The sequence below is a fragment of the Phoca vitulina genome, unplaced genomic scaffold, assembly GCF_004348235.1.
Source record: "Phoca vitulina isolate PV1807 unplaced genomic scaffold, GSC_HSeal_1.0 scaffold56, whole genome shotgun sequence".
NCBI lineage: Eukaryota > Metazoa > Chordata > Mammalia > Carnivora > Phocidae > Phoca > Phoca vitulina.
This window is the reverse complement of record NW_022589759.1, coordinates 7050199-7074203: the sequence shown is the minus strand read 5'-3', so window position 1 is coordinate 7074203 and position 24005 is coordinate 7050199. Positions and strand designations below refer to the sequence as shown.

General features: G+C 40.4%; 3 protein-coding genes across 3 annotated transcripts in view; 1 reads left to right on the top strand and 2 right to left on the bottom strand.

Moving 5' to 3' along the window:
- The first annotated feature begins 142 nt into the window (after window positions 1-142).
- Window positions 143-24005, top strand: part of BCO1 (beta-carotene oxygenase 1) — a 164696-nt gene continuing 140833 nt past the window's right edge. Inside the window, exons 1-2 of the mRNA XM_032389857.1 lie at window positions 143-229; window positions 17704-17976. The gene's annotated coding sequence lies outside the window, so the exon portion shown is untranslated. The remainder of the gene's footprint in view (window positions 230-17703; window positions 17977-24005) is intronic.
- GCSH (glycine cleavage system protein H) lies at window positions 2939-18328 on the bottom strand. Its single transcript, XM_032389862.1, has 5 exons — window positions 18061-18328; window positions 14192-14271; window positions 12912-12975; window positions 7725-7856; window positions 2939-5407 (listed from the first exon to the last, which is right to left on the bottom strand). Exons 1-5 carry the CDS (start codon window positions 18206-18208, stop codon window positions 5310-5312), a joined length of 522 nt encoding a protein of 173 aa, XP_032245753.1. The 5' UTR covers window positions 18209-18328; the 3' UTR covers window positions 2939-5309.
- PKD1L2 (polycystin 1 like 2) overlaps window positions 20882-24005 on the bottom strand; it is an 89955-nt gene continuing 86831 nt past the window's right edge. The window contains 1 exon segment of the mRNA XM_032389863.1: window positions 20882-23105. Within this exon segment, the coding sequence (XP_032245754.1) occupies window positions 22995-23105 (111 nt within the window). The 3' untranslated portion in view covers window positions 20882-22994.

The window sequence follows — 24005 nt, the reverse complement described above, 5'->3', positions numbered from 1 at the left end:
CGACAGTTGCCCTGGGTTACGGACGCGCTGGGGGCGGGGCCCGCGGGGGGTTGTCGCGGAAGTGATGCAGAGGCCGCCTGGCGTAACAAAGCTTGAGCGCGGGAGGTGCCTCTGGCTGAAGGCTGAGGGCACGTGCTCCCAGCAGGCTCTGCGCAGCTGCGCACCTTCCCCCCCGCAGCCGCGCCTGAGGAGCGGCGGCCGGCTGTGAGCGCCTGAGGACGCGTTTGAGGTAAGGTGTAAGACCAAGCGCGGGTCAGGGAGGTGGACGCAGCGGCCGGATGCCCCGCGGACGGTGGAGTTAGAGGGCCGTAGGACCGGCTTCCCCTCAGAAACCCAGGACCGCACGCCCGGCACTGTTGCCGTCGGGCCGGATGGGGCTGAGGGAGGGGGGCTGCTCTGCGCGTTGTAGGATGCTTAGCAGCATCCGTGGCCTCACTCTCTAGATGCCCGGCAACCAGAAAGGTCCCCAGCGTTGCCAGCTGTTCCCAAACTGCCCCTCCTCCAGGAGAGCGACTGTGGCCAGAAACTTCCTAGTGGAATCTGCTCTTTAACTTTCGGGCCCCGCTTGCTTGACGGGGCAGTACTAGTTTGCATCCGCTGGCGACACCACGTCGCGCTCGTTGAACTTGTGTCGCGTTGCGGTACAACCCTGAAGGGAAGGAGCCTCACGCCCTTAAGTCAGACGACGAACTGGGCAAAGCTACGCACTCCTCCCCTCCTTTGGTCCTCGCACTTGTAAACTCCTCGAAGTTCAGCCAGCGGGGGGAACCTATGGCCCAGGCCAGGTTATTCAGTGGTAGAGCCTGGACCCAACTCACGTCTGATTCTAAAGCCGGCCTGCTTTCTAGTTGTTGTTGTGTGTGTGTGTGTGAATAATTCTGTTGTATGAAAGCATTAGAATGTCTTTTATAGCACTGTGATAAGGAGGCATTTGGAAAGATAGCTATGTATTACTGCCTCTTTTTTTTTAAACAGAACCCACAGTAGTAATTAGAATACCCGGAAAGTCTACGGAAAAGACTATTGTGTAACATACTGGGATGTTAGAACAAAGTACTTTCCTAGATATTACTACTTTTTTAGGTGTAATTTCTTTACCTAAAATATGCATATTTGGATCTTGTATCTCACAACCGGGAAGAAATGGTATGCCTGCATACTTGTAAAAACAATTGTACAAAAACGCATTACTTCATTGCACATTTTTAAAACATAAAACGTTCATAAATTTAAATGGTAGCAAAGTATCATAAATGTTGGCATTTAAAAATGTCACACCCCAGGGCGCCTGGGTGGCTTAGGCAGTTAAGTGTCCCAGTCTCTGCTTGGCTCAGGTCCTGATCTCATGGGTTGGGAGACTGAGCCCTGCATCAGGCTCTGCGCTCATTGGGGAGTCTGTCTGGATATTCTCTCCCTCTGCCCCTTCCCCCACTCCTGCGCTCTCCCTCTCCAATAAGTAAAATCTTAAAAATAAAAATGTTACAGCCCTCTTTGAAAGGTACCGAAAGAAATCTAGTAACAGTTTGATACCCATCAACATCTATTTAAAAATATAAACTAATTGATAGAAAATTTTTTTTTCTTCTTAAATTCGTAATTGTATTCTTATTCTGCTTCCTACACAGAACTTTATTCTAACATATTTATGGTCAAATGGTCAAGACTTAATTGAGTAGTCTTGTCAATCTGATGTGCAAAAAAATAATAATTTGAAAGTGAAACTTAAACACCATAAGGCAAAAACAGTCCATTGTTTTTCCAGATCGAGAATTGTCTTTATCCCTACTCAGTTGACAAATAGTAGGAATGTATTAAATGTGTTGATAAATATTAATGTTGCTGGAAGTGTATCGGAATGAAATGGGTGGCACTGTTCCTCCCCTCTGCAATTCTTGTATCTGGATAAATGTCACATATTGCTAGAATGAGATTCAGCCCCAATTTTATTCATTTTTTAAACATATATAATCTGAGATACCTTGTTCATATGAAGATGCATATGGAAGAGGTTTTGTTATAGCAGTTTCTCAAGTTTTTAAGAACTCCTTTCCACAGAGAAATCAGTTAACAAAAACTTGAAATCACCTGACTAGCAGAAGGCTTTGTTACCCACTCATTAAAGCTACTTTCTGTTTCTGGGAAGTATACCAAAAATTTTAACGAAGTATTTTACTAAATGACTCTTAATTAAACTTGACTGTAAGCATATTCTCATTAAGCACATGTGGAAAGTTGGAAGATGGTAAGTAATTTCCTTTACAGTAACTGTGCCTGCACACTTTGCTTTTAAATGGGCTAGTGGTAATCACTTTGAGGTTTAGCAGGTAAAAACCTGATAGCATGACTGAGGAGAAACATTAAGGGACAACTGTTTTTGTAATTATAGACTGAATCAAGGTATCAGAAGCTCTAGTAGAATAAGGTCCTAGAATTGGCCAAGGAATGTTTCAAAAACAGAAAGATGGAGGCAAGAGATATATGAAAACTGTATTTTCTATTTAACTTTTCTGTGAACCTAAATCTGGCCTAGAAAGGGAAAATACTGATGGGGATAAATAGTGAGTAGTAAAGCCATTTGCAGGGAAGAAAGAATTTAATCTCCTTGTAAAGTGAGGGCCCTTTCTGAGGAAAGCATATGTGTGATTGGGTCTGAAAGAATAGTGATTGTTAAGCAGTAATAAGGACAGTTACAGTTAGCATAATTTTTAAAAAAGATTTTTTTTAAAAAGATTTTATTTATCTGACAGAGAGATATAGCGAGAGAGGGAACACAAGCAGGGGGAGTGGGAGAAGGAGAAGCAGGCTCCCCACGGAGCAGGGAGCCCGATGCGGGGCTCGATCCCAGGACCCTGGGATCGTGACTTGAGCCGAAGGCAGATGCTTAACGACTGAGCCACCCAGGCGCCCCAAGATTTATTTATTTTAGAGAGAACACAGAAGCAGGGGGAGGGGCAGAGGAAGAATTTCAAGCGGACTCTCTGCTGAGGTCACAGCCTGATGCAGGCTGATCCCAGAACCCTGAGATCATGACCCCAGCTGAAACCAAGAATCAGATGCTCAACCAGCTGAGCCACCCAGGTGCCCCTACTAGTTTCTTTCTTAAAACTTAATGTTGTCAACTTCTTTAAACTTGGGGAGGTGATAAAATTTTTAAGGTGATAAAAAGATTTTTGTAATACCTCTAGGGTAACCTGTTCCATTTCCTGAGTTTTAATTATTAGCAAGCATTACTCAAAACGTTTATTAAAATGCTCTATTAAGACCAAAACCATTCAAAAGGAATTTTGAGGTCAGAGAAATTAAATTCTCTGTTGATTTACTGTTTGGAAGGCCATTCAACACCTGTTATTTTTGGCAGCACTACAATACAAGGGTTGAAATGGTTCTGTATTCTAAATAGCAAAAGAGCAAGTTGCCATACTGTTCAGCTCTTTGAAAAAGCTCAGAGGGAGCCTAACAAAGCAAGTGTGTGTATTTGGGAAAGGATGGGAGAATAAAAACTGCCCATCTCTTTCAGATTATAATCACTGATGTCCTTTCACTCTGGAATTGCCATTTTTGCTTGCTTCCCCCCTTTAGAACATTCATTCTCCCTCCCTACCACCCCTATTCCAATGTAAGTATTTTTATAGTAATACTAGCTAAGGAACTGATAAAGAATGGACCAGGAAATGTGAAAATCCTAACCATGGATTTTTAAGTGTCTTACCCTCTCCACTACCTTTCTTTCCTGTGAAATGGTGGTATTTATGGATCTGTCCTACCTAGTTCTGGATATTGCTTTAATCATCAAAGAAGGTAATTTATGAGAGTACTTCAAAACAAAAGAGTAAATCTATATAATTATTACTCATTCTATTTCTAAAGCAGAGTAAATTAATTTTTAATAACTAAAAATTGACTAATAATTATATACAAACAAGGAAACAGTCATCCAAAATATTTTGGATACTTTCTTGATAAGGGTGCAAAGATGTTTCAGCAGTGACATGGCCCTTAAAGGATGGTTATTTTCCCCTGAGGAGCAGGAAAGATTTGTTACTTACCTACCTAATTCCTCTAGGTCTTCATATTTGCAGTTTATTCACCGTCAGAAGGTGGTAGTATTTGAATACATCCCTTTTCCTGCACTAACTGGGAAAAATGATAGAGGTTTGTCTGCTTTTGCTATGTGTATGTGTGTATTTATATATATTTACAGTTTTGTGTGTATATATAATATCCCCTTCAAAATATCAGCATATTATACTTGGCTTAGAAAATACGCTATTTAGCTACTTAAAAACACCACTGGGCACTGTAAATTTGCTTAAGCTGTGAAGAATATTCACTAAGTCAATGTGCGAGCTCATAAAAAGTTTCACTATGTCCATTTCTGTTCCCATTAAAGTGGAAACCTGAATGTGGTTTACTTTCTTAAGGATGCCATGTGTTGTGCTTATCCAGCTTTTACCTTTCCTTGTTTTCCTCTTCTGTCTTCTAACCTAGCAGCATTAAAAAAAACAAAACAAAACAACACAAAACAAAAACCACCAAAGTCAGTGCTTTCTTTTTGATTATATTAAAGATGACCAAAAATGGTACTTAATGCTATCAGGCAATTAGGTCTTTAAGAAAAACCAGATTTGTGACTAAAAGGAAACATTTTCTTGGAACCTTTCATTGTTATGGCTTAAATTTCCTTTTAAAAAAATAACTTTCCATAAGTTAAAATTAGCATTTTCACAAATACTAGCAGAGTCACTAAATGAAATATTAAAACAAAAAACATGAATAATGAAGAAGTTGAATGTTTTATTAAACTATCTTCCTGCAAGGCTGTTGCTTCATTGTATAAAAATAGCACCAGCAAGTGCAGTATATTGCAAAATTAAGGTAGTAGTGTTCTTTATCTGACACATTACAACTAACAAACCTTTCTCTACTGCCAGTTATTTCCAATGGAAAGATTATTTAAGCATTTTGACCCCCATCCAGGGATAGATGTAAGCTTAAGGCTTAAGGTAACAATGTCATCCTTGAATTACATAATTTTTATAACTAGTTTTTAACCAAAGATAATTTCAGTATTCTGAATATTATAACTGGAGCATAAAAATCAGAGGGTGTTGCAAAACAGATGCATGTTGTGTTGTTCTGCAATCATTATAAAGTTAAGGGGTATTTTCTTCTATTAGCATTGTTGCAAGTAGTTTCTTTCTCCACTGGTATTGCTAATAGTTGCTATTTTAAATCTCTGTGTACCACTAATTTAAGACAACTTTGCTAGATTAAGTTGTTTCATACTAGTTTATTTAGGGGTTCCATTTTCACTCCTCAATAGATTTTATGTATTTCTCATATGCTTCTTCACTCATTAATTCATCCAGTTCTGAAGGATTACTGAGTGCTATCTTGATCAGCCAACCTGCAACCGAAAAAAAGTATCATATTCCAAATTACCTTTTTAAATTGATCTAGTATTCTTTACATAAATCACTCATTATTTGTTCAAGGAGCTTTATATTTTAGCCTTAAGAATTCAGTTAATATCCTTGCATATCACAATTGAAAAGAATTAAAGCCAGAATAGATTCTACTATAATGGATTAAGAACTCTTAACCTCAAACCTGTCAGAATGGCTCTAATAAAAAAACACAAAAAACAAAAAATGTTGACTAGGATGTGGAGAAAAAGAAACCTTTGTGCACTGTTGGTGAGAATGCAAACTGGTGCAGCCACTGGAAGACAGTATGGAGGTGTCCCAAAAACTTAAAAGTAGAGCTACCCTATGATCCAGTAATTGCACTACTGAGTATTTATCCAAAGAATACAAAAACTAGAACCATGAGAGACAATGGACTCTGAAAAACAAACTGAGGGTTCTAGAGGGGAGGGGGTTGGGAGGATGGGTTAGCCTGGTGATGGGTATTGAGGAGGGCACGTTCTGCATGGAGCACTGGGTGTTATGCACAAACAATGAATCATGGAACACTATATCTAAAACTAATGATGTAATGTACGGGGATTAACATAACAATAAAAAGTTAAATTAAAAAAAAAAAAAAGAATACAAAAACTAATTCAAAAGGTTGTATGCACCCCTATGTTTACTGAAGCATTATTTAAAATAGCCAAACTATGGAAGCAGCCCAAGTGTCCATCAACAGATGAATGGATGAAGATGTGGTGTATATATATGTGCATATATGTGTATAAAATGGATTATTACTCAGCCATTAAGAAAAATATGAAATCTTGCCATTTGCAACAACATGGATGGCATTAGAGAGTATAATGTTAAGCAAAATAAGTCAGTCAGAGAAAGACAAATAACACAGGATTTCAATCATATGTGGAAGTTTTTAAAGTAGGCTGCACACCCAGCATGGAGCCCAGCATGGGGCTTGAACTCACGACCCCAATCAAGACCTGAGCTGAGGTCAAGAGTTGGATACTTAACTGACTGAGCCACCCAGAAACCCCTCATATGTGGAATTTATGAAACAAAACAAACAAAGGAAAAAAAAAAAGAAGACTCTTCAGTATAGAGAACAAACTGATAATTATCAGGGCAAGGTAGGTGGAAGGATAGATGAAATATGGCATGGGGATTAAAGAGTACATTTGTCATGATAAGCTATGAGTAATGTGTAGAATTGCTGAATCACGATATTGTACACCTGAAACCGATATAAACATTATATGTTAACAATACTAGAGGGGCGCCTGGGTGGCTCAGTTGGTTGAGCGACTGCCTTCGGCTCAGGTCATGATCCTGGAGTCCCGGGATCGAGTCCCGCATCGGGCTCCCTGTTCAGCAGGGAGTCTGCTTCTCCCTCTGACCCTCCCCCCTCTCATGCTCTCTCTATCTCATTCTCTCTCTCAAATAAATAAATAAAATCTTTAAAAAAAAAAACAATACTAGAATTAAATTTTTAAAAATTAAAAACAACAAAAAACCTCAAGTTTCACAACCATCAACAACATTGAGGGATCCAAATATACAAGACCAGGGATATCTTTCTTTAACAGAAGGAACACCAACACTGTAACTGCTGAGGTGAAGGGGAGGAGGGAGCAGAAAGCACTACTAGAGTTAGAAGGGCTAGGTGACAGGCAACAGAGAACTACAAGCTAATCTTAATTTTGCAATTCATGTACAAAATGGAGAAAACTGCTGCTACCATACTTCACTGGGTTATTAAGAAGATGAAAATGTGACAAAACTGATGCAATACGCATTATTCTATTACCACCTTTATGTCTGAAGAGGTAAATACTTTGAAAGTGTTCATAAAAAGTCTATACCTGTAATACTAAGAACTCTGTAAAAGAAGGCAATGCTTTTATTGACAGAGATCTTAAAGCTAACCTTATATATTCAGCTAATCTGTTTCCCTTTTTTAAAGCAAAACATCCCTATTTCGTATCAAAAAGTACAAAAAGAGGGGCGCCTGGGTGGCTCAGTCTTTAAGCGTCTGCCTTCGGCTCCGGTCATGATCCCAGGGTCCTGGGATGGAGCCCCACATCGGGCTCCCTGCTCAGCGGGAAGCCTGCTTCTCCCTCTCCCACTCCCCCTGCTGGTGTTCCCTCTCTCTCTGTGTCTCTCTCTGTCAAATAAATAAAATCTTAAAAAAAAAAGTCCAAAAAGAAGAAGTTCCAATCTGCTAAAGCTTGCTTTAAACTCTAAAATGTTAACTGCAGCAATAATCCTTTGAAAAAATTTCTAGCAACAACTTACCATCTTCATAACAAGATTTGTTGACAAGTCCTGGATTTTCTGCAAGAGCTTCATTAATTTCAGTTACTTCTCCTGATAGAGGAGAATAGAGTTCACTGGCAGCTTTCACACTTTCCAAAGCACCAAACTCATCTAAATTGAGAAAATTAAAATATTAAATATCAAAAGTCAATGACCTGAAAATATAAAATACGGGTAAGTGGTCACCTTTAATACAGGCATGATAAAACATTCTAAATATCTTTAAAGATTTTACTTATTTGAGAGAGAGACAGCAAGAAGAGCACAGGCAGGGAGAAGGAGAAGCTGACTCTCCGCTGAGCAGGGAGCCTGACACGGGGCTTGATCCCAGGACCCTGGGATCATGACCTGAGCCAAAGGCAGATACTTAACTGAGTGAGCCACCCAGGTGCCCCAAAGCATTCTAAATATCTTTAACTAAAAAAAAAAAAAAAATCAGTTTCGTCATGCTCATATCCTGTGAGAAGGGTATAAATATCCTCAATTAAGTGGACCTGTTTTTAGACGGAGTCAACAAATGGTGATGTATCTGAATACCAGATGTACTTAAACCCAGTAAAACTCAATGAAAATGAAATTTTAGGAGATTCCAGTAATGATGAAGTACCTCATCAGACCGGCCTTCCTGCAGATAACAATTATAAACTCTGAACAAAACAAAAAACAATTATATGAAGGCTCTGAAGGGTGACCAAAGGAGGAGTCAATCCTTAAAAGGGGCCCAAACTGGGTGAGATCTTCATTTATATAATTTGTACTGACAACACTGCCCCATTCAAAGCACACAGTTTCACTAGAACACAGAGAAAACCAGTCTTATTTGCTTGAGAGGTCAGAGGATGGAACGTGGGCCTGCCAAGGTAGCTGGAAACTGAGGGTTGAAATCCTATAAAGAAAGGGAGCCATGGTCAAGAGAAAAAGTAGTCAACAGATGCCAAAAGGACCCATAGACCCACATACTGGAATAAGCAGAGAACCTAAAAGTAACTATTACAAATTTGTTCAGATTTTTAAAAAGATCATCATGCGTGAACACATGGGGGAATACCTGCAAAGAAACTGAAATTTTAAAAACGGACATTCTAGAACTGGAAAGTATAATATCTAAAATAAAATTCACTGGATGGCAGTAACAGCAGAAGGGTCAGTGAATGTGAACAAAGAGCACGTGAAATTAACCATATTTCAGTCTTTTAACTGAAATAAAAGACTGAAAAATTAACAGAGCCTTGGTCACCTCTGGGACAACACTGAGTGATCTGAACTGAATGATACTGAGAATACAATATACCCGAATTTGTGGGATATAGCTAAAATAGTGCTTAGAAGGCAATTATCTTTAGGTCTCATTTACAAAGAACATCTTAAAAATCAATGACCTGGATTCTAGAGACACTAGAAAATAAACAATAGCAGTCAGTTCATGGAAAGGAGACAACACTTGAAAGAAGGGACAGTAGTGATTTTTTTAAAAAATGGCTTTTGGCCTGAAGACAGCACCAATCTTTGCCATTTGGGGCAGCCAAAATTCTGAGAGAAAATCTCAGTCTTAATTGGCATAAGGGACCAGAAGACAAGTTGAGGCCACCATAACTACTGGAAAGTGAGGTGGGAAAGCCCAAGGAGAGAGACTAAATGGAAGAGCCCCAAATCCTGTGTATAAACTCTGTCCAGGTCTCTGAATGATGCCTGAGCCATGCATGCACAGCTGGTGTCTCAGCTAAGGCTAAAAGAATTAAACTTAGATTTTAGCTGCTACCCATCACAAGGGAGACAGCGTTTTATAGTATGAGTAACAAAGTACTTACTAAAACAAAGCCCCAATTTTCTACCAAGGAAAAATTAGATAGAGAAATTAAGTCTAATTTGAAGGAAGAAAACAAAGCTAGGAGCATGAAATAAATGGAGTATAAAAAAATTAACGGTAAAAATTTGCTTCTTTCAGGATTAGTATGATAAATAGCTAACAAGACTGATAAAAAAAGAGAGAAAACACACAAATTACCACATCTTTACTGATGAATTTGACAACATGGAAAAATTCCCCCCAAAACATAACAAAATCAAAGATAATGTAGAAAATATGAACAGCCTTATATCTATTAAAGAAATTAAATTTGTATCAAAAACCTTCCCAGAAAGAAATCATCTAACTTAAGATTTAACTAATTCTATCAAACACTTAAGGAAGAAATAATACCAATCTTGCACATTCTTTCAGAAAAAGAGAGAAGGTGAGAACATTTCCAAACTTAGTCTAAGAGGCCAATACAGGGGTGCCTAGGTGGCTCAGTTGGTTAAGTGTCATGATCCCAGGGTCCTGGGATTGAGTCCCAGATCAGGCTCCTTGCTCTGCAGGGAGCTTGCTTCTCCCTCTGTCTGATGCTACCCCCCTGCTTGTGCTCTCTCTCACTCTGGCAATAAATATATAAAAATCTTAAAAACAATCAAAACCAGGAGGTCAATATAACTAATTCCAAAATTTGACAAAGCCATTATAAAAGACCAATATCTATAATGAATATTAATACAAAAATGATTAATTAGCAAATCAAATCCCACAGTATATTTTTAAAGGTAATTTTTGCATCATAACTACCAGGAATGCAAATCTGGTTAAATATTTAAAAATAACCTTATTCACCACATTAACAGAATAAAGGAGAAAACCCTTATGATCATGTCGGTAAGATGGATAAAACAAATGTGACAAAATTCAACATCTATAAATGATAAAAACTATCAGCAAACTAGATGGAAAGGAACCTCCTCATCTGATAATGAGATTCTGTCAAAAACCCCCAGCTAACTATCATGCCTAAATGATGAAATCTTAATGCATTCTCAAGATAAGGAATAAGGCCAAGGCAATGATGTCTACCTCACTGCTTCTATAAAACATTATACTGAGGGCTCAGGGCCGTGCAATATGGCAAGAAAAAGAAAGAAAATGCGTAAAGATTGAAAAGAAATAAAAGTTCTTTATTTACAGATTACATTATTGTTTACATAGAAGATTCAAAGGAATCTATAAAACTGTTAAGAATCAGTGAATTTAATAATGCCTGAAAATGGAAGCAAAAACTATGTAAAATTTCAAGAAGAAAACACGGAGAGTACCTTTGCAAACTTGGTATAGGCCAGAGTTGCTCAAACTTTCTTGGTTCATAGTGCCCTAAGTATCTTAGTAACATATTTTTCATTGTTAACTACAAGTATTTACTGATAATGTGTGTCTGTTGCAGACTATACAAGTTCTCTATCAGGGAATCAGACTGAACACCACACTGTCTTATTGATGATCCTTGCTTACTTTCATGCAATATTTGCTTCAAAGACACATTACCCAAGATAACACAGATCTAATATTGGATAACTGTTAACTCTATTGAGCTATTAGTGTGTGGTGTCCAAAAGAGATTGAAAATTTTAAATATCCCATAGCTCTAGGGTATATAGGATGGGAACCATGGAGACAAAGATTTCTTAGAAAAGATGCAATGTTCTATACATAAATTAAAACATTAATAACTTGGACTTGTTAAAAATTAAAAGCTTATCAAAAAAACACAGTTAAGAAAATGAAAAGACAAAATAACAAACTATGACAAAATTTCACAAAATATAGATCTGAAAAAGGATTTGTACCTAGAATATATAGAATGCCTAAAAATCAATGGTAAAAAGACAACACAAATAAATAGGTAAAGGCTTGACTAGAGACTACAAAGATGTGAGTGGCAAAAAGCACATGGAAGGGTGCTCAAAAATAATTTGTCATCTCACAGCGAGATCTGCAGTGCCTAGAACTCTCTCATATTGCTGGTAAGAATGTAAAATGGTACAACCACTTTGGGAACCTGTTTGGCAATTTCTTACAAAGTTAAACATACAACTACTACACTACAAGCCACAAATTCCACTCATATATATATGTATATATATACACATATACACACATATATATATATACCCAAGAGAAATGAAGACATCTACAAAAAAGACTTCAACAAAAAAGTTTATAGTAGCTTTATTTCTAATAGCTAAAAACTAGAAACAACACAGAAATCCAACAGGAGAAAAGATTAAAATGTTACATAATGGTACACTACTCAGCAATAAAAAAAATAATAAACTATTGATCACTCAACATAAATCTCAAAATCATGATATTGGACAAAAGAAGCCAGACATAATATAAAAACTGTGTGGTTCCTTTTGAATGAAGTTAAAATAATAGACAAAACTAACCTATGGTGTCAGAAATCAGAGAACAGGTTGTCTCGAGAAGGGTTTTAATCGGCAAGGCTTACACAGTGTTTATGTTTGTCAAAACTCACTGGATTGTACACTTCATGCATTCAGTGTATGTAAATTTTTCATCAATTTTATAAAAGCCTTTAGCAGAAAAGTTTAAAGACAGTATTCATTAGGGATATTTATGTTAACTAAGTTTTTTAAGCATAGAAAGCAGGTTCATGCTGCTCACTTGCTGTAAAGAGATGTTCAGAAACAGGATCACTTGCTTGAGAGCAGCAAAGTGGGTACAAAACATCATGAGAAAACAAGAACAACTGTTCTCTGATGTATAGAACACAGGAAAATGGACAGATAAAGATTATTAATCACAACAGGATCTTATTATGGCATCGGAAAAGGTTCCTATGAAGACCTTCAAAAAAGAGGGATATGACCTAATATTATATGAGAGCCAGGAAGCAGAAAAAGTTCAAACAAGAATAATGATGGGAAAAGTTTAAGCAGAAAAAAAACATGGCCAATATTGTCAAAGATACTTAGAAAAACAGATTCTTTACTGCCTCCAAAGAAAAACAGATTTTACCTTCTCATCCTACTTTTGGATATGGCCATTTGAGAAAGTGATGCTTTGCTGCCATTTTGTGACCTCTGACACACTGAGGCAGAAAAAGTATGAAAAGAGGTCATGTCCTTGATGATCCTTCACTGTGCCACTAAGCCAATCCCCTGTATCCACCTATCTCCAGACTCCTTGAGGGAGATAAAATAAACCCCAACTTTAATCTTTTAGGTGAGTTTTCTATTACTTGAGTAAAAAGCACTCTAACTGGTCCTAGGTGCAAAAAGTTATTATTCAAGGTAAAGAAAACTTATGGCATGAATAATATACCAAGATGAGAAAAATACCTTGTTTGTTCAGTTTTGTCCCAACTTCAGGCAGACTACAGTAAACAACATCTCCCAGAGCTTCCTAAAACAAACAAAACACAAACCTTTAAGAAATCAAATTAAACCTCCTAGTGAATAGAAACAAGTCAAACACTAACCTTCTATAATTCAGATAGTACATATTTTACACTCCAGGGGCCACATTCTTTAGTTTTTCTTACAACTCTTGAAAAATGCAAAACATTCTTAGCTCAAGACCTGTAAGAAAACAGGCCACCAGCTAGCCTAGCCCACAAGCAGCAGTGACTCCTGTCATAAACCATATCCCCCTCATCCCCCCCATATACTAGCTCCTCTGAGAACAAACACCTTGTGCTTTTCTACCTTTGCAGTTTCGCTTAGGCCATTTCCCCTGCTGTATTTGCTGAAATCCTACCCACTGATCTGTAAATCATAGTCCTCATACCTTGTACTCCCTGAAGACCTTGATTCCAAGTTAAGAAGTGAGCTCTCCATCAGGTGAGTTACAACCCTTGTACTATGCAGGTCATCCATCATATAATGTTTTGTGTGTCATTCTCCATGTAGGTGATTCCCCTCATAGATAAAACTCCAGGAGGTGAAGACAACACTTGTACAGTATTGTACACAGTACCCTGTACTGGGCCTCAGTATGTACACAGGCCAGTGACGATAACAATTGTCATTGATGCTCAATACCTGAGATTCCAACACTTCTGAAGACTAGTATATACTCCTATCAGTTAACAGTTTCCCCTTCCTGCCCCACCCCCCCCACACAGCCCCAGTTGAAAATCACTGACTCATACTTGCTATTTGGCTTCTCATTTTCTTCTGAATAATTTCTCATTATGGGATCAGTGGGAATAGCGAAATTAAAGAAAATGATTGGCTACATAAAAGGTTTGCCTTTGTCTAATCTGTGCCAGTCTAGGTTTTCCTTCTTTATCCCCTGGGGTTGTGCATATATCACAGTATCCACAAACACTGTCAACACTCCCATGCCTTCTGCTTGCTCTTATTTTTTCCTTAACTGCCCAAATATGAAACATTTCTTTCTTGAATAAGGTATGTTTACTTCTAAGTGTTAACCTTTTAATAATCTCTTAAAACACTATATACTGCTCTAACTGAATTTATATTTTACTTGTTTACTTGATTGATGTTCTTTAAAGGGCCCAAAATAATAAGGGGCAGAATAAACAATCTTTGAAAGGTAGAGCAATCCAATTTAGGCAAGAGCACACTGTTTTAAGTATTTCAAGACAATCCAATACCTGTGCAAAATTGCTGATTCCCACTGTTCCAATACCATTTTCTGTTGTTATCCATTCATGTTTGTCTGTGAATTTACGCACTAAAATAGAAGACCAGTATTTCAGAAAAGCAGTGGTATCACTTCTTAAAAAGCACTTTTCATATCAATACTGTCAAAAGGCAAGACTTTCCCAGTATTTGTGTTTAACTTAACACTGCGTTTCAATAATACACTGCCCAGGAGAAACCAGATCACATGAAAAGACGGAACATCTTCTCAAGAGTAGTATCATTTAGGCAAAGATGGCTTGATGTGAATAACACCTTGTGCATCTTTTGGAGATTTGGTTATTCCAACATTAGTCTAAATTACACATACAAACTATTTTGGAGCGTACTTCAAAATGTATACTCATCTATTACTGGTCTGTCTTACAGAAGGTAGTCTGTCCCTCTGTAGCTTGGCGTGAGGGAGCATAAATGCTCATAATGCTTATAAATGATTTAACCTGAAGAAAAAAAAAATGTGCCTCTTTAGGTAGAGTTGACCTAAGAGGGCTTCACTGCATCTTGGTTATAAAGTGGAATCTTACATGAATGAAAGTGATCTGCAACAATTATAACTTGACTAACTTCTTAAAATTCCATTTTCATTGAATTCAAGCCTGCCCTTGAAGAAAGTGGCTACTATCATTTAAAGAAACAAACTATAAGATCAGAACTCAACAGTCACCTCAGAGCTAAGGCATTAACTGGTGGAAAGTCAAGTTCTGCTCAACATTCAATGGACAGGTTAGCCTTTGGCTTTCTGAGCTTCTTTTCTTCAAAGACATGGCCGAACTATTCAAGGATTCCTGGAAAAAAGACTGACCAAAGTTCAAGACATGTGAAAAAAGCTATTTAGAATTTAATGTTAGTAGTACTTGCTTTAAAGAATAAATTTTTTAAAAAGCATAATGCTAACATAATATTATGTTATCACATTCTGAGGCCAAATATTTTTTTTCTTTTTTTTAAATTTTTTATTGTTATGTTAATCCCCATACATTACATCATTAGTTTTAGATATAGTGTTCCATGATTCATTGTTTGTGCATAACACCCAGTGCTCCATGCAGAACGTGCCCTCCTCAATACCCATCACCAGGCTAACCCATCCTCCCACCCCCCTGAGGCCAAATATTTTTCCAAAAACAATGCCTCAGAAGTTAATAGGACAATGGTTCATCAATTCACATGCTGTTTTTGAGTAAGCCTTTCTGGTTCACTCTTACCCCTTACCCACAAGATAGTTGTACTTAAAACAGCATTAAAATGCTTTGATTACACAGCTCTGATACACAGCAGAATGTAACTTACTGCTTTCTTTTCCCTTAATCATTAAAAAACTTTAATTTCATATTCTTCACTGTAAGAAGTTGTAAAATCTGTCACAAAGGAACTTGCTTTGCTTCATTCCACTTCAAATAACTAAATGCTTCAGGTCAATCTGATCTTTCCGTAAAGTTTCTAACTTGGTGTTCTGACTGCAACTCTCTCCCCCACTGCCTTTTCTTGACTACTACAAGTTCGAATTTCTTTCCTGCCAGAAGCCTTCTGTAGCCCTCCAAAGTTCCTAGGCCATCCAACTGGCTCCCACAGCACTCTGCACCACTCTCTCCGGATCCTGACCCTACAATACACAGCACTTAAGGAACTACACATATACCCTTTTGTCCACTCTCCCCAGCAAGGAGATGAAGTACAAAGCAAGCAAGAGCATGGTTTATCTCATTATCTCATTTTCATTTGTATTCCCAGTTCCAACACAGAGCTTACCAAACAGTAAGCACTCAGAAGTTTAAGGAGTGAAGTAATTCTTTAGTTTTAGTTAAGTAGATTCTGAGCAAAATATCTATATACATATTTGGCTACACTCAATTCTCCCTATCACTCTGTTACAACTCTAGAACTGGCCGGTTACAATACAAATTATGAAATAATAAATATGACTTCTCTGAGACTACTGTCTCAATTTTGGCCTTGGCATCTTGCCTAATTGTAAAGATAATCTTAGGAGTAAGGCTGCTCACATACACTCAGTTTAACAATTGAAGAACCATAAATTTAGAGGAAAGACAGCAACATTAGTAAGGTAAATACATGTTAAGTCCACTTAATTTCAAAGTCCGGGAGACTTTTTACAAGGCCAAGCTGTTTAGGCTAAAGACAATGATTAGTTTAATTCTCCTTTAACCCTCAGCCTAATAGGAAAAAAGTGGACAGATTAGGTAAAAATTACTTTCTTACTGAGCCTTTAAGAACATTTTTGGCCTCAAAATGAGGCGTTTCAGTAATTTATGAAAAGTCTGCATTTTCCTCCTTTCAAAGTCACAAGTCAAGGGGCACCTGGCTGGCTCAGTAGGTGGAGCATGTGACTTGATCTCAGGGTCATGAGTTCAAGCCACACGTGGAGCATGGAGCTTACTAACTTACTAAAAAAAAGTGTCTGTTCCAAAGTCACTAGCCAGATAACAAATATTGGCCAATTTTTACCTACTTGATTCTATAATATTTAATAACGAGTAACATTTACCAAGTACTAACTATGTGTCAGGCTACATGTACAGCGGTTACATTATTTCATTTCATCCTCCCGACAACTCTGCCTGGTAGAGGTATTATCATTTACATTTTTCTGATGAGGGGAACAGACTCAGAAGTTAAGTGACTCTGCCCAAGATCACAGAGCTAGTAAGAGGCAGGATCAAAATTGGAACTTGGGTCTCTCTGTTCTTAAAAACCTTGGTGTTCAACCAGATCATGGGTTATTGATATTTTGGACAATATTTAACTAGCTAACTGGAAACTGCAAAAAGCCAGCAGTAAGCGTCACACTGAATAACCAAACAAACAAACAAACAAAACCCCACCAGACTTGAAATTCATTTCTTCTCTGAGATATGCTTTCCCCTTTGTATTCAGATTGGTAATTACTGATATGTGTCACCAACAGAACTAAAGGAATATATTAGCAACGAAAGAGAAGCATCTTTATGTTTCAGACTGGAATAAATGTTATCAAGTCTTCCATTTCCAAACAGGTTTCTAAAACAGTGAACTTAACGGGACAACAGCCATCACCCCTAAAAAAGAAGCCTGAGTTCTTGGAGGTGCATTAGCATCTCAAGCATTTGTGCACGCAGTAAGAAAACTTTTTCTGCTGCGGTAATTGTGCTGATGTATAGTAGCACGATGACCAAGACATTTATGGGCAGGGCCCTCAGTTATTTCAATTGCATGTCCGTGTGAGGCCTCATTTCTGTCCCAACACATCCATGACTTAATATAGGTTTTAGCAGAATGTAAGAGTCCCAAAGACTTTATCTCACTGTTTTTAGGAAATAGCCAAGTCTTCAAAGGTATGCTCACTTTTGCTAGTAAAAATCTAGCTCCAGTGCTTTAATTTCATTAAGCGCTCTTTAATTTTACTTCGGAGTTCTCAGTGACAGTCCATGTAGCAAACTAAAGCCTACCATGTCTCCAATTTTAGGGCCCACGATGCACACATACGCGAGATAACCTAAGGTCGCGAAGGAGCTTAGCGACGCTTGCATGGTTCTCCAGCAGCGAGCGGCCGGCGCTCCCGTGGAACGAGCTCGCACTTGGCAGTCGCGCGTGTACTCCAGGCTTCCTCCTCCTGGCTCCCCAGCCCGCAGGACAAAGGCTGCGGTGTCGGCCACGCAACTAGGGATCCCAGCAGTAGAAAGAAGCGTGGGCAGGGGTCGCCTCGCCTGACCCGGGTGGTCACCACTGGGGACTCGAGGTAAGCAGCGACCCAGGGAGGGAGGCGCCCAGCCCCGTCGCCCCAAGCAGCCCGGCTCTCCCCCACGTGCCCGCCCGCGCTTACCGGAGAGCAGAGCGGAGCCCGTGCGCAGTGTCCGGACGGCGCCCGCCCTCAGCCCCCAGGGCCGCGGCAGGCAGGGTACGGCGGGCGCGGAGGCGACGCGCAGACTGCAGGCCACAGCCCGCACGCTCCGCACCGCTCGCAGCGCCATGTTCCCAGAGGTGCGGGAATCGCAGTGCAAGCGGCTCGGAAACCCCAGCCGGCAGGGGCGGGGCAGGAGCGGGGCGGGGGCGGCCCCGGACCGGAGCAAGCCGGAGCGAGCCGGCTGGTCCGGGGCACGGGGGAGGGGCTTGGTAGGGACGGGGGCGGGGACTCCAGGCCGGGCGCGGCCTCGGATAGGGCGACGCGCGTGAAAGGGGAGGGGATCTGCGGGAGAATTGCGGCCCGGAAGGGGTAGGCGGTGAGGGGCGGGGCCTAGCGTAGTAGCTGGTAGGAGTTGGGGCGGGCGGGGCGGGACCTCGTTCCCCGGAGTCCCTTTAAGGCTAGTGAAAGTGCAAGGTCCTCAGCTCCAGCTTTGCTAGCGTGGGAGACGCCCCGGGGCATTGAGAGGGTTCCCGGCAGAGATGGCTTCGCGGGGCGCGTATTCCTGTGCCATTGGGTCCCTGAGGTCCCCGGGAAGGTAGAGTGTCCCCAGTCCTGTTAAAGAATACTCTCCCCTCCTTCTACAGAGGATCAAGGTCACCCAGAGCAGGGTTCATAGCCAGGTCTAAACTGAGTCATTCCAAACGAAGCGGGTTGTTGGGCATTGGCCATAGGAGCTCTGACACAGTTTCTCTTTGACATTTCAAAATACTGGAAACAATCCAGGAACCTAATTTATTACTTTACAGATCCCAAGAGGCCTGGGTACCCCAAATGGGACAGACAGAATCATGAACCTCGTAGAGGTGCAAGGACTTGTCTGAGGGTCGGGAATGTCTCCTTGGTGGAGACTGGGTGGGGAGCCAGTGGGCTAATGCAGGAGCAATCAAAAGGCAAAGTTGAAGCCCAGTATGGTCACTTCCTTGTTTAAGTAGCCAGCCCATGACCAAGGCCTTTCGAGAAAAGCAGAAATCATGTTCCCATCCACGGAGACAGAAAATAATTAAGTTCTGAGAAAGACCTCACCTTCAACACAAATTTTATGGAGTGGGTAGGAATCAGCAAAGAAACACCAGAATGAAAAACACATCAAGCTCCACATCCTCATTATTACAGGGTGGGCACCTTAAAGTGATGTGAGTGTGTGCAAGGATGTTTGGGAGATTCATGTTGTTGCACTGAGCTTCCACCCCACTCAAAATGGGCACTGTCAGCACATCTATGCAGTGGCTTGCAAGGGCGGTCATGCTCCATTTTCCTTTCCCTTGATATGTGCCAGGGACTGTGCAAACATTACCTTTTTATTTATTTATTTTTAAAGATTTTATTTTTTTTGATAGAGACAGCAAAAGAGGAAACACAAACAGGGGGAGCTGGAGAGGGAGAAGCAGGGGGGAGCTGGAGAGGGAAAAGCAGGCTTGGATCATGACCTGAGCCGAAGGCAGACAACAACTGAGCCACCCAGATGCCCCAAACATTACCTTTTTAATCTCCAAACCCCTTTCTGATAGGTATTACTTTCATTTCATAGGTGAGGAACTGGAGGCTCAGAAAGGTTAAATGACTTGCCCAAGAGTAGAATGGGGAAAGCATTTATAGCTTAAGCAGCTATTAGGTGGCAGTAGCAGGACTTGACCTCTAGTCGGATTCACGGTCAACTTCTCTTTTTTTTTTTTTTTTTTTTTTAAAGATTTTTTTATTTATTTATTTGAGAGAGAGAGAATGAGAGAGACAGCACATGAGAGGGGGGAGGGTCAGAGGGAGAAGCAGACTCCCCGCCGAGCAGGGAGCCCGATGCGGGACTCGATCCAGGGACTCCAGGATCATGACCTGAGCCGAAGGCAGCCGCTTAACCAACTGAGCCACCCAGGCGCCCCTACGGTCAACTTCTCTTAAGCTCTGTTCTTTGTGCCTCCCTTTGGGAAGCTGACTGGCTCACAGTGGTCTTCTCCAAACTCCAGATCTTAGCTAGCTTCTATAATGTCAATATTCTGTTTTTATTGTTGTTTCGTTATAAGCCAACATAGCATACTGCAAACCATTCCCTAAAATATTTGTTTCCAGCTCGACTAATGCATTTGGTGGGAAGAGCAAGGTCACATATCAGTCTGTGGACCATATCACATGCCCTTCCACCAAAACAATAGGAAATGTGTCATTTTTTTTAATCTAATAAGCATTAGGATAATCAAAAAAATTTTTTTTCATAACTGATAATCTTTGTAACATCCATGGCTTGAGATTTGAAAGGTCATCTCATAGCACATTTGGTACAGACACCTGAAAATTGCATGTGGTCTTTTCTTTCAAGTGTCTCAGAAGGGGCCCACTCATCTTGTTAAACTTTTTTTTTTTCTCTCATAACAATACAATTGAAGGAGTTGCCAGTTTGATATTTACAGTCAGTAAAGGAGTGGAGAGTAGATGGGAAAGATGAGAGAGATGAAGAACTTACAACTTCTCCAGATCTTAGAACTTTTCCTATTTAAAACAGACTGTATGGGGGCACCTGGGTGGCTCAGTTGGTTAAGCGTCTGCCTTCAGCTCAGGTCATGATCCTGGGGTCATGGGATTGAGCCCTGAGTCGGGCTCCCTGCTCAGCAAGGAGTCTGCTTCTCCTTCTGCCTCTCCCCTGGCTCATTCTCTCTTCCTCACTCTCCGCATCCCCTTCCCCCTCTCCCTCATAAATAAATAAAATCTTAAAAAAAAAAAAACCCAGACTGTACATATCTGGGTAGGTCACTGTACCAATCTATTAGGACATGTGTGTACACCTTGCTATGGGTTATTTGATGAACATCTCTGCACATGTAACTCATGTTCATACATGACACAATAAAGAATGGATGATGGGCTTTTGGTTGGATAGAAGATGATGAAATCCCCAAGGTTTTGTGTATGTTCCATGTTATGTGGCTCTTTATAAAGGATCCTGGGTGTGGTTTTTTTGTTGTTGTTTTTTTGTTTTTTGGTCAGGGTGGGATCCGGATTCACCTGTCATAAAAAAACATTTAAGCTCTCATCCAGATAGAAGACAGTAGTTCAGGTCCAGGGTTGATTAAGTCAGTCATCAAGCATTCATGTTCCTCTCATCTTTCTGCTCTGCTATCTTCGGATTGCTCCCCATGGTCTCAAGGTAGCTGCCAAAGTTCCAGAAGTCTTGCTCAGACCAGACAATATCTAGCAGCATAAGACCCCATGTCTATGTGTCTCTTTTTATTAGCAAGTAGACTTTTCCAGGAAGTGTTCTGGAGACTTCTGTTTTCATTGGCCGGAACTGGGTCATGTGACTACCCTAAAACCCTCCCATCAAGTGAAATGGATTATTATTACTAAGACAAATCAGTATTTACCTTAGGTAGCTACAGGGTAACCTTCCCATGAGTCATGTGGGAAAGGGGTAGAGGTCTCCCTGAACGAAGTTGAGTTCTGATAGCAAGGAGGAAAGCATGAGATGGAACCAGGCAGGCAGCCTGGAGGATCTGTTTCCGCAGGTATGTGAGGAGGAGGGACCAGACGGGTGAGCTGGAGAGGATATGGGAGGTGTGTCCCCTGCATGGGGGAGGGGAAATGTGCCCTTATCCACACAGACACCTGAAAGCCTTTTATAATCTAGATCTGTGGTTCTCAGAATTTAGAGCATGGTTATCAAGTCTGACTGCACATGGGAATCACCTTGGGAGGCTTTAAAACTATTGTTGCCTGGGTCCTAGCCCAGAGGTTCTGATGTATTGGAATGAAGTCCGGGGATTCTAGCATGCAGCCAAGTGTAGATCAGCAATTCCCAAAGTATCATCTAAGGAACACTAGCTCTGACTGAGGTGCTGCAGTATTGGATACCTGGGTCAGAAAGGTTTGGGAGTCATTGTACACTTTATTTCTTAAGCTCATCTCATCCCAGGAGACTACAGTGCCTGTTTAGCATATTAAAAATTCCCATACCAAAGAATTGTATAACCTTTTATACAAATGTGTTGCTCACATTTATTTGATTCAGAAACATTTCTGAGGGAATGACACCTGTTACGTTGAATTTTGTTCCCTAAAGAGATATGTTGAAGTCCTAACCCCCAATACTCAAAATGTGATCAAAATTGGAAATAGGGTTGTTGCACATATAACTAGTTCAGATGAGGTCATAATGGAGTAGGATGGGCCCTCAATCCAGTATGACTAGAGAACTTATAAGAGGAAAAGAAACACAGGGACAGACACAAGGAAGAAGGCCATGTGACGACACAGAGATTAGAATGTTGCATCCTCAAGCCAAGGAACACCAAAGGACAGCAGAAGCTGGAAGAGAAGACTCTTCCCAGAGTCTTAGTGAGAACATGTCCCCCCTTGACACTTTGATTTTGGGCTTCTATCTTCCAGAATGCAAACCATAAATATCTGTTATTTTAAGCCACCTAGTTTATGGTACTTTGTTCTGGCAACTGTAGCCAACTTATGACAGCCATTAACATCTCTTGGATACAGTTTGAGAAACCCTGAGCTAGAATCATTCAGGAGCAACCCCTGACCAACCAAGAAGATGAAATAGTCCATAGAGATTATTTTTCCCAAACTCCAGACAATATTTGTTTTATTTCTAGAAGGAAATACATTTGAACAAACAGTCTATTACAGTAGTGGCAATTGCACATATCTGTATATATATTTTTCTTAGTTTTTCACTTGCCAGGCTTGGTGACTTTTCTATGCACACAGGAAAACATACAGAGAGACTGTAGAATCACCAATAAACATAGGTCTGAGGCTCTGGCCTTCCCCCCTCTACAGACGCTTATGTGTGGATGAAGACCTTAACCCTTGGGTGCAGCTGGAACAGGTGGAGGGCACCGGGCCTCTGACCGCTACTTGGGCTGCTCACTGCTGTTGCCAGGCTCCTCTTTTTTACATTTAATACCCAGGAAACCGAGTATTTTCATCAGCAACAAATCAACAATCTCTCCTTCCTCCGACAGCTGAAGAGGGAAAAAGAACCTTGTGACATACATAGAACCATCCTCTTTGGGGGCTTCTCTTTCTTTCTAAGGGGAAATCATGGTTTTATTGTCCAATTTGATCTCTGCCAAAGTCACTTCAGTATTTAGAGTCAATTTTGTGTTGGGAGTCCCCTTCTTCTGGGAATCCCAAAGGTGTATGCTCGCACCTTTATCCCCAAGAGGTTCCTTCTTCCCCTGTGATGAGAATAAAATTCCCTCTACCACCCCCAAAAGAGGCTCTTAGGAATTTATGTGCAAAGACCCTCGTGCATTGCTGCTGGGAAAGCGAAACGGTGCAGCCGCTTTGGGAAATCGTTTGCCAGCTTCTTAAAATTTAAACTAGTTACCATATGACTTGTTGAAATAAATTTCTAGGCCCAAGATGGAGCTGCTCCTGCCTGGCATGCCATGACAGCAAACAGAAGCTTACAGAACTTTTGTGTCCCTGTAAATGATTCCCTGCCCAGAATTCAGTATATCAGGTCAGCCAGTCCCCAAACACCAAGCCACCTCTGGGCTCTATACTTATTTTCTTTTCTGTCTCACCCCTAACAAGGTTGACTGTGTGGCCCTAGCCAATCAGATATATATATATATTTTTTTTTTCCTCTTCCTGTTCTTTATTATTTATCCTGTAAAAGCTTCCTGCCTTCCACCCCATTTGTACTTCTCTGAATGGAGACTGTCCACTTCATGAAGTGTTAAAGTTTATATCACATAAGTTATCTGCTTTAATCATTTTTAACAGGTTCTCAGACTCGGCTGTGTATTAAAATCACATGGGAAGATTTCAAAAATACCGGTGTTTGACTCATTCCCCCCAGGGATTTTGTGTTTATTGGTCTCAGTGCAGCAGCAGACGTCCCAAAAGCCCCCACG